This window comes from Cervus canadensis, chromosome 2 (genome assembly GCF_019320065.1).
Source record: "Cervus canadensis isolate Bull #8, Minnesota chromosome 2, ASM1932006v1, whole genome shotgun sequence".
Classification (NCBI taxonomy): domain Eukaryota; kingdom Metazoa; phylum Chordata; class Mammalia; order Artiodactyla; family Cervidae; genus Cervus; species Cervus canadensis.
Window position 1 is genome coordinate 48,963,174 of NC_057387.1, and position 18,635 is coordinate 48,981,808.

An 18,635-nucleotide genomic window follows, 5' to 3' on the forward strand; every position below is an offset into this window, starting at 1 on the left:
AAGACAGGAGGCAGCAGAGTACTGGGCGGCAGTCAGTTCCCCAAATCCCCTTATACCATGGAAAGAAGCTGGGATTTATATTAAGGCTGTGGGAGACTACTAAAGAATTTTAGTAAGGCAAGTGCCATGGTCAGACTTGCAATGAACAAATTTTGTTCTATACAATAGAAATAGAGGGTGGCACAAGAAGGCAGGTGACCAGATGAGGTTCAAATACTCAAGGAAAATAGCAACTTACTGAAATAAAGAAATGGCAGGAGGATAAAGGAGAGAAGTATTTAAGAATATTTAGGAGGCAAATCAACAGACATGCTCATGAACTGAGTGAAGGGTAAAAGAGTAACTGAGAAGAAAGACAGTTAATATAGGGAATTCCCTGGCAGTCCAGTGGCTAGGGTCCATGATTCCACCGCAGGGGGCACGATAAACCTCATGCCAAAGACGCATATTCGTGGTGGCAGGATCTACCCCCCTTTAACACTTACAGTGCAATAACAGGAAGGAATTATAAAACGTCCAAGGCCATTAAAATGTTTTCTGGAACTATCAGTCTTGTTTACTAACTTTTAGTCCTATAAGCCAAAGCATCAATAAATGAATATAACTGGAAGGTATATGACATCCTGGAGAAGGTAATGGCAAACCACTTCAGCATTCTTGCCTTGAGAACACCATGAACAGCATGAAAAGGCAAAAAGATACGACCATAAAGCCTGCAACATTAACAAATATTTTATATACATTTTTCTAACACAAAATTTGGGTTGGTAGAAGTGTGGGAAACAATATAACACATGAATTTGATCCCCGGGCTGGGAACAAAGATCCTGAATGTCACATGGTGAGGTCTAAAATAAATAAATAAAAGAGTGAATTAAAAAAATAAGGAAGAAAGACTAAAAAAAAAATAAGGAAGAAAGAAAGATAGTAATATAATTAATATAATTCACACTATGCAGTATTTAAGAGAAGAGCAGGCTGGGAAAGATAGGTGATTAGATCAGTCTGACAACGGGTTAAATTTTGAGATATTTATATTTAGAAGTATAGTTAGACAGTTATGTCTAGTCAGTGGTTGGATATGAAGCTCAAAAAAAAAAAAATTAAAGAGGAAGTGCCGGTGAAGGAGACTGAGCAGGGACTGAGAGGGAAAATCCAGACAGCACAGTGTCAGAGAAGACAGAGGAAGTTTTCAAGGAGGGTGGTACAGTATGGAGGATGGCAAAGGACTTTCTAAGATGTGGACAAACAAGTGTCTATAACACTGGTCAACACGGGGGGGCGGGATTTCCATGGAGTGATGGAGGAGAAAACAGAAAAAGGCAAGGGGTTGAGGGGCAAATGAACTCTTTCTATTTACACTAAAAATCTGTTTGGCCACTTTAATCGGCTATTGCGGGCCCATGGCAGAGTTCTAGACTAGAGGCAAGAAAAATGGGTATCGAATATCCACTCAGTCAACTGCTCCATCTGTGTGGTCTTGGAAAGTCCCTTACACTCTCTGAGCCTTATTGTCCTTACCTATAAAATCAGACTGTAACCACTTTCTTTGTAGGGCTGAGACTAAATGAGATAGTTTAAAATGTGAACAGATCTATCTCAAGCCTAGAAGATGCATGCATGCATGCATTTACCATAATACAATATGGTGAACATATATAAAAGAAAGCTAACTGAGCTTAAATCTGTTTGTTTCTTTTTATTGTTGCTGCACTAAACATCAGTAATAAAAATCCTTTAGTTAATAGATACTATCACGTACAGTCAGTTCAACTATAACATGTTTTGAAAATGAGTTTGATCCAACACAACTGACATATTAGGGAACAATTTTTGCATAATGGGAATTTTTCCTTTCCTTAGGTGAAAGGTAATCCATAAGAAATACTAAGTTAATGCAAGGAACTGTACCCAGTTGGACTGAGCCAGGAAAGAATATACGTAAGACATAAATACCTAAAACACCTACCAGAAACCTCAGTTCACCCATGCCTACTCATTTCTGGTGTTACAAATTTCCATCTGATTTTAGATAACTGCTTGGAGACCATTTTCTATGAATATTTTTGTGTTTTTGTATGGTCTGTCCTTTCTGAGTAGAGCACTGGTAAATTTGGATAAAGGGTGATTAAACAAGAAACACATCTTGGAAGTTAGAGATAATGAGATGCTCCAGAAAGATTCAGAGACTATCCTCTCCTCAAAATCACCTCCTGACACTCCTACCTTCCCCTCACCAGATAAGATTTATCTACCTTTCAAAGAAAAGGTCCCTCCCCCTGCGGAGGCAGATGAGCAGGTCTGCCAGAAGCCTATAAAAGTCTCATGAAGTTGGTGTTCCGCTCCTATGGTGCAACCCCATTGCATGTGAACGGCAGGTAACATTAAGCCCTCATGGGGACTGAGGGTTGGGAAGTGGTTCTGAGATGCTCTATAAGTAATAAACAGTTTGTTCTCTTATTCAAGGCTCTTGAGTCTCCTGTTGGAATATCTACTGTATCTATATCTACACCCTTAACATCCTCCTTCCACCAATTCACAGTAATTCACAAGCTGCAACCCTTTTGACACCCACTTCTACAAACAAACTAGAGCTCTTTTTCAAGGTCAAATGCCATATTTATTGTAGTATTTATGTATTGCTGAACCATTTAATATGGATAAAACTATGCCACCATTATGAGGTTCCTATCTTTTAAAAATGTGTCATGATAAAAGTTTCAGTGACTTTATGTCATGACAAAATGTATTGGTGATTTTTGTGTTGCATGGAGTTTTTTAAGGAATGCATATATTGTGTTAGAACTGATTCTACAGTTTGCTAAAGCTTTTGCTGGTGTACATTAGAATAAGAATGAAAATATATAGAAGCTTAAAAGGAAAATTGTGAATTATGTCTATATTTAAATAATAACTTCATCTCTAATTACTTGGGTGGCAGGATCTACCCCCTGGGTAAATGGGAAAAATGGGAGTAGGCCATATTATTATTTCCATTTACTCATAAATTATTTACTTTCATTTACACTGACTTTCATCTTCTTATAAAAAAATGTTCAATAGAGCTGATCTTTGAAGTATGTTTTTCTCTAAGTGTTTAGAATATAATTACTTTCATGGCTATAAAATTTTATAAAAATCCACAAAAAATACCTCACCAGTAGAAATTACATTTTCCTCTTTGCTGTTGATATCTTTTGGAATTTCATGTTTCAGAAGAGAATTATCAGATGATCTTTTACTTAAGAACTCTACAGATAACCTTCTATCATTGTCAGTACAATTTCCAACACTGAAGTCACATTTCTTTTGTGGTACTCCACTTTCCACTATCTTTTTCCTAAGAATTTCTTCTTCGTAGTTTTTTATATTTCTGTTTGATGAGTATACAATCCTAAAAGACAAAATGCAAAATATTAATAAAAATAATGTTGGTTATTCTTAAAACCTAGTTTCCCAATCTGTGGCTTTCATAGATAACAGCCACATAGTTGGAAAATCTTCTTAAACTATACTAACTAAAGAAAGGTCCATCTAAAATAGCAGGAAGTTTGAAAAGCAGTCTATAAAAAAACAGTCTTAAAAAAGAATGTATAATTGCCAACAAATTATATAACCTAAATGAAATGGACAATTCCTAGGAAGGACACACACTATGAAACTTAATTTAAGAAGAAAGAGTATCCGAATAGACAAATAACAAGTAAAGAGATTGAATTAGTATTCAAAAACTCCTCACAAAGAAGGACACAGGACCAGGTGGCCTCCCTGGTGAACATTACCAAATGGAAGAAAATTAATTAATGGCAATCCTTTACAAACTTTTCCAAAAAATATAAGACAGAACACTTAACTCATTATGTGAAGCCAGTACTATCTTGACTCAAAAGGAGACAAAGACATCACAAGAAAACTACAGACCAATATCTCTTATTAATGTAGAGAAAAAAATCTTCAACAACATAATAGCAAAGTGAATCCAACAACATATAAAATGAATTATACATCACGACCAACTGGGCTTTATTTTAGGAATTCAAGGGTAATTAAACATATGAAAATCAATGTTATACACCATATGCTCCACTGTTAACGTTTATGTCCCCTAAAATTGTATACTGACAAAATCCAACACCCTGTCATAATAAAACTTTCAGCAAACTAGGAATGGTGGGAAACATTCTCAACCTGATAAAGCATACATATGAAAAACCCACAGCTAACATCAGACTTAATGGTAAACAACTGAAAACTTTCTTCCTAAGATCAGCAAGGATGTCTGTCTGCTCTTACCACTTCTGTTCAACATTTAAATGGAGATTCTAGCCAGAGCAATTAAGCAAGAAAAAGAAATAGCTTGACTTGAAAGGAATAAATAAAGCTATCTTCAACTACAAATAGCAAACATAAACATAGAAAATCCTTGGAAATTCATCCCTAAACTGTTTGCTAAACAAGTTCAGCAAAGCTGCAAAAGAGAAGATCAATATGCAAAAATCACAAACAATCCACAATTAAATTAGAAAATAGCTCCATTTACAACAGCATCAAGAAAATAAAATACTTAGGAATATCTTGATATTTCACAAAAAGCACAAGTCTTATATGCTGAAAGCTACAAAACAATGCTGAAAGCAATTAAACAAATGGAAACACATTCTATTGATAATTTAATATTTTTAAAATGGCAATGCTCTTTGAATTAATCTATGGATTCAGTGCAACACCTATCAAAATTCAGCTAGTTTTCTGCAAAAATTGAGAACCCAATCCTCAAATTCAAATAGAAATGCTAGGAGAGCCAAAACAATCTTTAAACAGAACAAATTTGGAGGATTCACATTTTCTGAATTAACTTCCTACAAAGCTACAGCCATCAATACTGTGTGATATTGGCATAAGGACAGATGTATGGATCAATGAAACTGAACTGAACATACATTTATAGGCAACTGATTTTTGACAGGGGTGTTTTTTTCTTTTTTAATTAATTTTAGTTTTGGCTGTGCCAGTTCTTCGTTGCTGCGTGGGCCTTTATCTAGTTGAGGGAAGCGAGGGCTACTCCCTAGTTGTTATGTCTGGGCTTCTCACGACGGTGGCTTCTCTTGTGGCAGAGTTTGGGCTCTTAAGCACGTGGGTTCAGTACTTGCAGCTCCCGGGCTCTAGAGCTCAGCCCCAGTGGTTGTGGCACACGGCTCAGTTGTGCCGAGGCACGTGGGATCTTCCCGGATCAGGGATTGAACCCCTGTCTCCTGCACTGGCAGGCAGATTCTTTACCGCTGAGCCACCAGGGAAGTGACAGGGGTGTTGTGACATGGTGATTTATAATATGAATTTTGTACACCATTCCCAGCACATAGATTCCAAAACCTTTCTAACTTCCTATGTAAAAGCCATAGGATATCTTTTATTACAGTTCAGTTCAGTTCAGTTCCTCAGTCATTTCTGATTCTTTGCAACCCCATGGACTGCAGCATGACAGGCTTCCCTGTCCATCACCAACTCCCAGAGCTTGCTCAAGCTCATGTCCATCGAGTCGGTGATGCCAACCAACCATCTCATCCTCTGTCGTCCCCATCTCCTCCTGCCTTCAATCTTTCCCAGCATCAGGGTCTTTTCCAATGAGTCAGTTCTTCGCATCAGGTGGCCAGAGTATTGGAGTTTCAGCTTCAGCATCAGTCCTTCCAATGAATATGCGGGACTGACTTCCTTTAGGATGGACTGGTCTGATCTCCTTGCAGTCCAAGGGACTCTCAAGAGTCTTCTCGAACACTACCGTTCAAAAGCATCAATTCTTTAGCACTCAGCCTTCACTATGGTCCAACTCTCACATCTAAACATGACTACTGGAAAAGCCATAGCTTTGACTAGATGGACCTTTGTTGGCAAAGTAATGTCTCTGCTTTTTAATATGCTATCTAGGTTGATTATAACTTTTCTTCCAAGGAGCAAGGGTCTTTTAATTTCATGGCTGCACTCACCATTTGCACTGATTTTGGAGTCCAAGAAAATAAAGTCTGTCACTGTTTCCGTTGTTTTCCTTTCTATTTGCCAAGAAGTGATGGGACTGGATGCCATGATCTTAGTTTTTTGAGTGTTGAGTTTTAAGCCAACTTTTTCACTCTCCTCTTTCACTTTCATCAAGAGGCTTTTTAGTTCCTCTTCACTTTCTGTCATAAGGGTGGTGTCATCTGCATATCTGAGGTTATTGATATTTCCCCTGGCAATCTTGATTCCAGCTTGTGCTTCATCCAGTCCAGCATTTCGCATGATGTATTCTGCATATAAGTTAAATACCCTGGGTGACAATATACAGGCTTGAGGTACTCCTTTCCTGATTTGGAACGAGTCTGTTGTTTCGTGTCCAGTTCTAACTGCTGCTTCTTGGCCTGCATACAGATTTCTCAGGAGGCAGGTCAGGTGGTCTGGAATTTTCCAGTTTGTTGTGATCCACACAGTCAAAGGCTTTGGCATAGTCAATAAAGCAGAAGTAGATGTCTTTCTGGAACTCTCTTGCTTTTTCAATGATCCAATGGATGTTGGCAATTTGATCTCTGGGTCCTCTGCCTTTTCTAAATGCATCTTGAACATCTGGAAGTTCACAGTTCATGTACTATTGAAGCCTGGCTTGGAGAATTTTGAGCATTACTTTGCTAGCGTGTGAGATGAGTGGAACTGTGTGATAGTTTGATCATTCTTTGGCATTGCCTGTCTTTGGGATTGGAATGAAAACTGACCTTTTCCAGTCCTGTGGCCACTGCTGAGTTTTCCAAATTTGCCAGCATAATGAGTGCAGCACTTTCACAGCATCATCTTTTAGGATTTGAAATAGCTTAACTGGAATTCCATCACTTCCACTAGCTTTGTTCATAGTGATGTCCTACGGCCCATTTGACTTCCCTTTCCAGGATGTCTGGCTCTAGGTGAGTGATCATACCATTGTGGTTATCTGGGTCATGAAGATCTTTTTTATATCATTCTTCTGTGTATTCTTGCCACCTGTTCCTAATATGTTCTGCTTCTGTTAGGTCCATACTACTTCTGTCCTTTATTGTGCCCATCTTTGCATGAAATGTTCCCTTGGTATCTCTAATTTTCTTTCCCATTCTATTGTTTTCCTCTATCTCTTTGCATTGATCACTGAGGAAGGCTTTCTTATCTCTCCTTGCTGTTCTTTGGAACTCTGCATTCAAATGGGTATATCTTTCCCTCTCTCCTTTGTCTTTGGTTTCCCTTCTTTTCACAGCTATTTGTAAGGCCTCCTCAGACAACCATCTTGCCTTTTTCCATTTCTTTTTCTTGAGGATGGTCTTGATCACTGCCTCCTGTATATTGTCACAGATCTCCATCCATAGTTCTTCAGGCACCCTTGTCTATCAGATCTAATCCCTGGCATCTTTTTCTCACTTCCACTGTATAATCGTAAGGGATTTGACTTAGGTCATACCTGAATGGTCTAGTGGTTTTCCCTACAGTCTTCAATTTAAGTCTGAATTTTGCAATAAGGACTTCATGATCTGAGTCACAGTCAGCTCCTGGTCTTGTTTTTGCTGACTGTATAGAGCTTTTCCATCTTTGGCTGCAAAGAATATAATCAATCTGATTTCGGTATTAACCATCTGGTGATGTCCATGTGTAGAGCCTTTTCTTGTGTTGTTGGAAGAGGGTGTTTGCTATGACCAGTGCGTTCTCTTGGCAAAACTCTTGTTAGCCTTTGCCCTGCTTCATTTTGTACTTTAAGGCCAAAGGTGCCTGTTACTCCAGGTATTTCCTGACTTCCTACTTCTGCATTTCAGTCCTCTGTAATGAAAAGGACATCTTTTATGGGTGTTAGTTCTAGAAGATCTTGTAGGCCTTCATAGAACCATTCACCTTTAGCTTCTTCAGCATTATTGGTTGGGGAATAAACTTTATTACAGCACTTAGTTTTATTTCCAGTTCCTGAAATAGCTCCAGAAGGATAAAAATGAAATGTATGTCTTCCGTTAATCATAGCAAGCCCCTTTAAAACACACCAGAGTTTACATTAGTGAGGTAGGTGTCTTTTAGAAAGCCCACAGGATGGGCCCTGGAATCCAGGAAAACCAACCAAGTGCTTTGAAGATTGGAACTAAGTTCTTCCCTCCACCTCTGGAGAGGAGAGAGGCTGAATTAACCACCAACGACCAATGAGTGGGCTTCCCTAGTGGTTCAGATGGTAAAGAATCTGCCTGCAATGTGGGGGACCCAGATTCGATCCCTGGGTCAGGAAGATCCCCTGGAGAACGAAATGGCAACCCACTTCAGTATTCTTCTCTGGAGAATTCCATGGACAGAGGAGCTGGGTGGCTACAGTCCATGGGGTCACAAAGATTTGGACACGACTGAGCTACTCACACACACTAATCAATCATGCCTATGTAATGAAGCCTGCATCTTTAGATGGGTTTCAATGAGCCTCTGGCTTGGTGGACACATTGAGGTACTGGGAGAGTAGTGAAGCCAGAGAGGGCATGGAAGCTCCTTCCCATAATCCATGCCCTGTGCATCACCTCCATCTGGCTGTTTCTCAGTTTTTACCAATAATATGTCAAGTGAAATATTTTCCTGAGTCCTACGAGCTGCTCCAGCAAATGAGCTGAACCTGAGGGAGGGGCCATAAGAATCTGCATTTAGATGGTCAGAAGCACAGGTAACAATCTCCAGGTAGACAGTGTCAGAATTGAATTAAATCTGTAGGACACCCAACTGGTATCTGGAGAACCTAAGATTGCTTGGTAAGGGGAAAAAAACTACAAATCTGGTGACCGGAAGTGTCAGAAGCAAAGTACTCAAAGGGTAGAATTGAGCAATAGGATAGATTTGGAGGCAAAAGGAGGGAGCAAAAGTGTTTTGGGAGGAAGGAATGAGTGAGGCAAAGTACGCAGCTGAGCAAGTTTAGGACTAAAGAGTTTGAATAATTTGGGTAAGAGGGGGCTCTGAGCTATAAAGGTGGTCTCTGGTTGTCTGGTATCTGGGTCTGGGATAATTAGGGCAGAGGAGTGTTGCCTTCTAGAGTCTAAGAACCAGATGGAAAGATGGGTGTAGGAATGGATTCAGGATTACTTGGTTTGTATATCAAAGGCATGCTCTGGGAATTAGCTAACTCTGGGCGGGGCAGTCTTTCCCCAGTCAGTGAGGGTCCAAGTTATACTCGTGTGCTCTGTTGCGCTCAGTCGCTTCAGTCATGTCCAATTCTTTGCTACCCTGTGGACTGCAGCCCACGCGACTCCTCTGTCCACGGGATTCTCCAGGCAAGAATACTGGAGTGGGCTGCCATGCTGTCTATACATATAGTTAATATTACAAGGCACCTGTTCCACCCACTTCAGCCCTACTAGTATAAGGGATTTGGGAAAGAAAACAGCCACCACTTGAGAAAGCTGTAGGGAAAATGGAATCGTTCATGCTGTGCTGCTGTTCTATGTGTTTACTTGGTTGATATTTTATCCTAGCATTGATGTTAAACCGAAAATTTAAAGGTCTTCCCGTTTTAACCACACATAAACATGCATACACATTCTCGGACAACTATAGTGCAGTAAGTCTTAGGAAATCAAAGATTTTTATCACGAGGTCATAAAGAAACTATCAGTACTTTCCACTGCCAATCATTTGAGCCATATCTGAAGACGCTATATATAAAAAATTTTTTCAAAGACTATTTGATCAGAATTTTTACTAAAAATATCATAATCTCAATAGTTTCTATTCCTCTCCTCATGTTTTATATTAACACAGACAAATTTCAATACAATCTTCTTTTTAAAAGGGGAGGAGGTATTACTAGAGCTAATCAGTGAATTTAGTAAAGTTGCAGGATACAAAATCAATACACAGAAGTCACTGGCATTTCTATAGACTAACAATGAAAAATCAGAAAGAGAAATTAAGAATCAATCCCATTCACCATTGCAACAAAAAGAATTAAATATCTAGGAATAAACTTACCTAAGGAGACAAAAGAACTGTACACAGAAAATTATAAGACACTAACAAAAGAAATCAAAGATGACATAAACAGATGGAGAGATATTCCATGTTCCTGGGTAGGAAGAATTAATATTATGAAAATGACTATACTACCAAACACAATCTACAGATTCAATGTGATCCCTATCAAATTACCAATGGCATTTTTCACAGAACTAGAACAAAAAATTTCACAATTCATATGGAAACACAAAAGACCCCGAATAGCCAAAGCAGTCTTGAGAAAGAAGAATGGAGCTGGAGGAATCAAGCTTCCTGACTTCAGGCTATACTACAAAGCTACAGTCATCAAGGCAGCATTATACTGGCACAAAAACAGAAATATAGACCAATGTAACAAGATAGAAAGCCCAGACATAAACCCATGCACCTATGGGTACCTTATTTTTGACAAAGGAGGCAAGAATATACAATGGGGCAAAGACAGCCTCGTCACTAAATGGTGCTGGGAAAACTGGATAGCTACATGTAAAAGAATGAAATTAAAACACTTCCTAACACCATACACAAAAATAAACTCAAAATGGACTAAAGATCTAAATGTAAGACCAGAAGCTATAAAACTCTTAGAGGAAAACATAGGCAGAACACTCAATGACATAAATCAAAGCAGATCCTCTATGACCCACCTCCTAGAGTAACAAATAAAAACAAAAGGAAACAAGTGCGACCTGATTAAACTTAAAAGCTTTTGCACAGCAAAGGAAACTATAAGAAGATGAAAAGACAACCCTCAGAATGGGAGAAAATAATAGCAAATGAAACAACTGACAGAGGATTAATTTCCAAAATATACAAGCAGCTCATACAACTCAGTACCAGGAAAACAAACAACCCAATCAAAAGTGGTAAAAAGACCTAAACAGACATTTGTCCAAAGAAGACATCCAGATGGCTAACAAACACATGAAAAGATGCACAACACAGTTCATTATTAGAGAAATGCAAATCAAAACTACAATGAGATATCACCTCACACCAGTCAGAATGGCCATAATCAAAAGGTCTACAAGCAATAAATGCTGGAGAGGGTGTGGAGAAAAGGGAACGCTCCTGCACTGTTGGTGGGAATGTAAATTGATACAGCCACTATGGAAGATGGTATGGCGATTCCTTAAAAAACTAGGAATAAAACCACCATATGACTCAGCAATCCCACTCCTAGGCATATACCCTGAGGAAACCAAAATTGAAAGAGACATATGTATCCCATTGTTCACTGCAGCACTATTTACAATAGCTAGAACATGGAAGCAACCTAGATGTCCACTGACAGATGAATGGATAAAGAAGTTGTGGGCCATATACACAATGGAATACTACTCAGCTGTAAAAAGGTACGCATTTGAGTCAGTCCTACTAAGGTGGGATGAACCTAGAACCTATTATACAGAGTGAAGTAAGTCAGAAAGAGAAAGGTTAAGTATCATATTCTAATGCATATGTATGGAATCTAGAAAAATGGTAGTGAAGAACTTATTTACAGGGTAGCAATGGAGAAATAAACATAGAGAATAGATTTATGGACATGGGGAGAGGGGAGGAGAGGGTGAGATGTATGGAAAGAGTAACATGGAAACTTACATTGCCATATGTAAAATAGATAGCCAACGGGAATTGGCTGTGTGGTTCAGGAAACTCAAAGAGGGGCCCTGTATCAACCTAGAGGGGTGGGATGGGGAGGAAGATGGGAGGGAGGTTCAAAAGGGAGGGGACATATGTATACCTATGGCTGGTTCACATTGAGCTTTGACAGAAAACAACAAAATTCTTCAAAACAATTATCCTTCAATAAAAAAATAAACTTTAAAAAAGAGGGGGAGGTATGTTACAAGAACTTTCTATATGGAAGACACTGATGAGATATCATTAGGAATGTTCACATTGATGAGCAGATTTAATCTCAAGGAGCTTACCTAACATACTTCAGACATACATCACTAATCTAACATGAAGCAGAATGTGATTTAAGGGCTTAAAGTAGAGGATTGTGAAGTGCTAGGAAGCACAAAGTCATTTACTCCAACTTTATTATTCTAAATATGGAAAACTGAGACTCAAAGAAATCATAAAACAAGGTAATGCACAGGCGGAAGGCAGCTCTGTCTTGTTGCCAGAGTCAGTGCTTGCTCTCCTCTACCATACTGTCTCTCGTTTGATCTTTTCCCCTAACATTTCAATGATAACAAATAAAGGGTAGCATTAATATAATTTCTCTTTCTCTCATACACAAAATTTGACCTTTCCCAAAGCATCTTTTTCTAAACGTACACTCAGTAGCTGGAGAAATGTATAATTTCACAGGGCTACTACTAGGAATAATACTTACTAAAATGTATTCAGCGCTTACTATATGCCAGGTCACTGGGCTAAGTGCTTGAAAAGCATCTAATTTAACCTTCACAACAACATTATGAGGTAAGTATTTTTATTATATCCATTTTATTAAGGTGATAAAACTAACGGGAAGCAATTAGTGTGATCCACATTCACACAGTTAGAAATGGTAGACTTGCTTGACCACAGAGCCTACTCTATAACAAAGCCACTATACCACCACCTGCTAGAATAACAAAAGTGTATATCGTATTTTAAAATTGATGGTTGGAACTCAACAATGAACTGATGATCTATACTGGAAAATGATGATTTCCTAAATTACACTTAAAGTATCTGTTTAAATTATAGCATATCATACTGTTCTTACAAACAGAAAGCCAAAGTTGGACAATTTTCTGTTTATGCTTATTGTAGCTTCATATGAAAAAACTCAAATAATAAAAACAGATCATTTAAGCAACTGTCAGAGCATAAAATGAACACAAATAAGCCAAATCACTCACATATATTTAAAGTTTAATTATTCAAAAGAATTTTCTACACTAAAGTCAACATGATTTTTATTATAGGCAAAAAGGATGTCAGCAAATAACTAAAAGACTAGCATCTAAAAAATGCTAGGACTCAGGACATAACAACATAAAAATCCAACTCTGATTTCTCATAAAAGTTAAACTGATAATTGGCACTAGTATTAAAGACAGACATATAGACCAAAGGAAATGAATTGAGAGACTAGAAATAAACCCTAATGTCTATGTATTAGTCAGCTTGGGCTGCCATAACAAAAATCACAGACTGATGACTTAAACAGAACTTTATTTCTCACAGTTCTAGAAGCTAGACATCAAGATCAGGTGCCACCATGCTGGGGTTCTGGTGAGAACTCTCTATGGCTTGCAGTTAGTCACCTTTTCACTGTATCCTTATATGGCATAAACAGAGAGAGAACAACTCTCTCTGGTGTCTCTTGTTATAATGGTACTGTTCTTATCATGAGGTCCCATCTAAACTTTATTTACCTCCCAGAGGCACAGTCTCCAAATAACATCACATTAGGCAGTAGAGCCTCAACACATGAGTTTTCAGGGGAAACAACTCAGTCCACAGCAATAGGCAACTGATTTTCAACAGGATATACTGACAATCCAATGGTGAAAGAACAGTCTCTTCAAAAATAGTACTGGGACAACTAGATATCCAACACACAAAAGAATAAAGTCGGTCCCCTTCTTTATACTATATACAAAAATTAACTCAAAATGGATCACAGACCTGAATGTAAGAGCTAAAAGCACAAACCCCAAAAATTTGTAGAAAAAAAGTGTAAGAATAAATCTTTGTGATCCTAGAATAGGCAATGGTTTCTTGTCTATAATACCAGCAGCACAAGTGACAAAAGAAAATTAGATAAATTAGGCTACATTAATGGAAAAGGCAATGGCACCCCACTCCAGTACTCTTGTCTGGAAAATCCCATGGACGGAGGAGCCTGGTTGGCTGCAGTCCATGGGGTCGCTAAGAGTTGGACACAACTGAGCGACTTCACTTTCACTTTTCACTTTCATGCATTGGAGAAGGAAATGGCAACCCACTCCAGTGTTCTTGCCTGGAGAATCCCAGGGATGGGGGAGCCTGGTGGGCTGCCGTCTATGGGGTTGCACAGAGTCAGACACGACTGAAGCGACTTAGCAGCAGCAGCAGCAGCAGGCTACATTAAAAATCTAAAACCTTTTTGTTGTAAATGACACCATCAAGACAACCCACTGAACGGAGGAAAATATTTGCAAATCATATGTCTGATAAGAGTCTACTTTCTAGAATACATGAACTGTCTTATAACTCAATGATATAAAGACAAATAATCCAATTGAAAAATGGACAAAGGATGTGAATAAACAGTACTCCAAATAACAAGCACAAGAAAATATGCCCAAATCATTAGCTACTGGGGAAGCACAAATGAACTTCAATGAGATATCACTTCACATACACTAGGATGGCTATAATAAAAATGACAGAAGATAACAGCATGTGTTACAAGGATGTAGAGAAAATGAAACCTTCATACACGGTTTGGAGGTATATAAAATGGTATAGCCTCTTTGGAAAAAGAGTTTGGCACTTCCTCAAAAAGTTAAACATAGAATTACCATATGATCCAGCAATTCCACTCCTAGGTATATTGACCCAAGAGAAAGGAAAACATAGGTTCGCACACACACACACACACACACAGACACACACACACACAGACACACACACACAGACAAACTGCATAGCAATGTTCATAGCACAATATGCTGTGTGTGCTTAGTCGCTCAGTCGTGTCAGACTCTTTGTGACCCCACGGACTGTAGCCCACCAGGCTCCTCTGTCCATGGGGATTTTCCAGGCAAGAATACTGGAGTGGGTTGCCATGCCCTCCTCCAGGGGATCTTCCTAACCCAGGGATAGAACCCAGGTCTCCCACTTTGCAGGTGGATTTTTTACTGTCTGATTCACCAGGGAAGCCCAAGGATATTGGAGTGGGTAGCCTATCCCTTCTCCAGGAGATCTTCCCAACCTAGCAATCAAACTGGGGTCTCCTGCATTACAGGCGGATTCTTTACCAGCTGAGCTACCAGGGAAGCCCTCAAAGCACCATATGATCCAGCAATTCCACTCCTAGGTATATACTCAAGAGAAATGAAAACAGGTTCACACACACACACAAATTGTATAGGCATATTCATAGACACATTAACCAAAAGTGGAAACAACATAAATGTCCATCAACAGAAGAATGGACATATTAAATGTGGTATTGCCATACAGTGAAATATTATTTGGCAATAAGAAGAAATGAAGTAGATATATGCAGGAGTATGGATAAGCCCAGAAAACATTATGCTTAATGAAATAAGCCAGGCTCAAAACCCACAAATTGCATGATTTCATTTATGTGAAAAGTCCAGAATAGTCACAGAAAATAGATTAGTTATCTAGGGCAGGAGGTGAGGGAGTGTAGAGTGATAGATAATGGGTTAGGGGTTTCTTCTGGGGGTATTGAAAATGCTCCAAAATTAAACTGTGATCATAACTCTGTATAAATACTAAAATCACTGAATCATACACTTGAAACAGATGAATTACATCTGAGATATATGAATTATACCTCAATAAAGATGCTTTTAAAAACCAGTAATTGACAAACCTATAGTACTGTACAATGACACAAGTACCAGTACTGGCTTCAAAACATAGTTCCACATTTACATAACATCATTATTAAACACTAAAATCAAGAATCACTAATCAGTACATACTTAGACCTCACAAACAGGACCAAATAAATATCTGATGAATAAGTATATGTGATGGGGGTGTGACAGAAAAATTTAGAATATCATTAGAACAATACTACCTTCCATATACTGGAGAAAGGGAAGAAGTTATGAGAGGGCAGGATTTAAATGAATGAAATGAGGTACAAATAAGCACCTCAAGCTTCACAAGTGCAAAAACTTAGTTAACAATTTTTATGGTGCTTATTGTGTGCCAGGCATTCTACAGATGAGGAAATTCTAGGCAGGAGGGGTGAAATCTGAGGCACACAGCTACCGAACAGCAGAGCAGGGACTCTGAATCCAGGCACTCTAGCTCTACAGTACATGTTCTTAAACTCTAAAGTGTTAAAGTCCCCTCTAAAGTAATTGAAATAGATTTTTTAAAAAAAGAGATGTAATTCTGAAGAATTACCTTAGAAAGTATTTCCCTTCTGGATACATTTGGCAAAGAATGAGGGTCAAATAATTACACATCTATGCAGATAACAGTAAAGCATTAAAATGGAATTCTATTTAATTAGAACAGGGATTAATTTAGTGTCTCCCATGATTTAACTAATGACAATTCACCAAACATGAGTAGCCCAAATTACTAAGAAGTTCGATGGATGTCCTCTTCAAAAAAATTTTTTTTCCATTTATTTTTATTAGTTGGAGGCTAATTACTTTACAATATTGTAGTGGTTTTTGCCATACATTAACATGAATCAGCCATGGATTTACATGTGTTCCCCATCCCGATCCCCGCTCCCGCCTCCCTCTCCACCCGATTCCTCTGGGTCCTCCCAGTGCACCAGGCCGGAGCACTTGTCTCATGCATCCCACCTGGGCTGGTGATCTGTTTCACCATAGATAGTATACATGCTGTTCTTTTGAAATATCCCACCCTCACCTTCTCCCACAGAGTTCAAAAGTCTGTTCTGTATTTCTGTGTCTCTTTTTCTGTTTTGCATATTGGGTTATCGTTACCATCTTTCTAAATTCCATATATATGTGTTAGTATGCTGTAATGTTCTTTATCTTTCTGGCTTACTTCACTCTGTATAAGGGGCTCCAGTTTCATCCATCTCATTAGGACTGGTTCAAATGAATTCTTTTTAAGGGCTGAGTAATATTCCATGGTGTATATGTACCACAGCTTCCTTATCCATTCATCTGCTGATGGGCATCTAGGTTGCTTCCATGTCCTGGCTATTATAAACAGTGCTGTGATGAACATTGGGGTGCACGTGTCTCTTTCAGATCTGGTTTCCTCAGTGTGTATGCCCAGAAGTGGGATTGCTGGGTCATATGGCAGTTCTGTTTCCAGTTTTTTAAGGAATCTCCACACTGTTCTCCATAGCGGCTGTACTAGTTTGCATTCCCACCAACAGTGTAAGAGGGTTCCCTTTTCTCCACACCCTCTCCAGCATTTATTGCTTGTAGACTTTTGGATGGCAGCCATTCTGACTGGCAGGTAATGGTACCTCATTGTGGTTTTAATTTGCATTTCTCTGATAATGAGTGATGTTGAGCATCTTTTCATGTGTTTGTTAGCCATCTGTATGTCTTCTTTGGAGAAATGTCTCTTTAGTTCTTTGGCCCATTTTTTGATTGGGTCATTTCTTCAAAAATTTGACCACATACAAGCCAGGAGATTAAAAAGTTATGACCTCATATTTTTGTAAACATATATAATTTAATGCTTTACATAACAATAATACAGAAGTCAGTATGTTGCAATGGTTCTCAACAGGGGGCAATTCTACCCCACAGAGGGCAATTGGCAATCTCTGAAGACATTTTGGTATTTACAACTTGGGGTCAGGGCTAGGAGAAGTGCCAATGACAGCTAGTGGCTGAAGGCCAGAGATGCTGCTAAGCATCCTAAAATGCACAGTACAGCCCCCACCCAACAAAGAATTATCCAACTTAATAGTGCCAGGGTTAAGAAACCTCAGCATAGAGTAATTCATTCAAATTACTGGGCAGCGGTACCATTTCTCCTCTCTCAGGATCAATCTCAAATTAGAAATTAGCCTTTCTGAATACTAATCCTCTAAAAACTCTTAATACTAACACTTAGACTCTACTAACACTAATTATTAAGATAATATGGAATTTAAATGAATGAATTTCTTAGGTTATAAAACAGCTATGAAAATACATGAAATACACAGACACATATGTTTAAAAGATAAACAAATACATACTAGATTTAAGTAAGAGAAAAAAAGATAAGAAAGCACTTACTGTAAAAATGTTTTAAATTCTGAAGCTTCAAAGTTCTCCACAGCAACATGTTCATGATTTTTTAAGTTATTTGTTTGTCCAACAGTATGAAAATAGAAATCAGGAACCCTTGCTAAAAGGACTGCTTTGTGTGCTTTGAACAGAGTACAACCTATAGAGAAAGTAACATCTGTATGCACTTCTTCTCTTAGAAGCCTATAAGGAATAAAAAGGAACCACAGTTTAATTAGTGATGCTTAGAAATATATAATACACTCATTTTTATAAAATAAGTTTTTAAAATAACACATAAACTAAAAATACAGATAACAAAATAATATGAAAATGAGTTTATTCTCAACTCATTCAAAGAACATTGTTTAATGTTGGTTTAGAATGCAATTCTCTAAAATTTATAATGAAAACAAGGGTAATTACACTGAAAAAGACTACTTTTTCAAAAAATATCTTTTCAATTCCTTCTAACAATAAAATTCTCTTCTACATAGTTTGATTTTCCTTTAAAATGTACATACTTTAGATTTATTTTGGAAAGAGAACACAAAGTCATGTGTTCACTGACTATTGAATCAACTTTTAAAAATCTTACTAAAACTGAAGCCAAAAAAGTAAACAGCAAACCAGATGTGGTAAGAAACTGGTACACTATTGTGTTCCATTGTTAAATACAAGTCTGAAGTGCAGGCTTAGCTGTCAAGAATGTGACATTTAAGCCTTTTTTCA

At 38.1% G+C, this 18,635-nt stretch overlaps 1 protein-coding gene across 5 annotated transcripts in view; it reads right to left on the minus strand.

The window, feature by feature from the left end:
• Nucleotides 1–18,635, minus strand: part of BTBD8 (BTB domain containing 8) — an 89,672-nt gene that overhangs the window by 62,950 nt on the left and 8,087 nt on the right. For 3 of the 5 annotated variants that reach the window (XM_043460665.1, XM_043460664.1, XM_043460666.1), the window contains exons 2-3: nucleotides 17,913–18,107; nucleotides 3,159–3,394 (exon numbers count right to left, since the gene is read on the minus strand). The exons of 1 other annotated variant lie outside the window; for it this stretch is intronic. In XM_043460665.1, coding sequence (XP_043316600.1) covers nucleotides 3,159–3,394; nucleotides 17,913–18,107 — 431 coding nt within the window. Of the gene's footprint in view, nucleotides 1–3,153; nucleotides 3,395–17,912; nucleotides 18,108–18,635 lie in introns of those variants that run through there. One more of the 5 variants, XM_043460667.1, reaches the window with a different exon arrangement.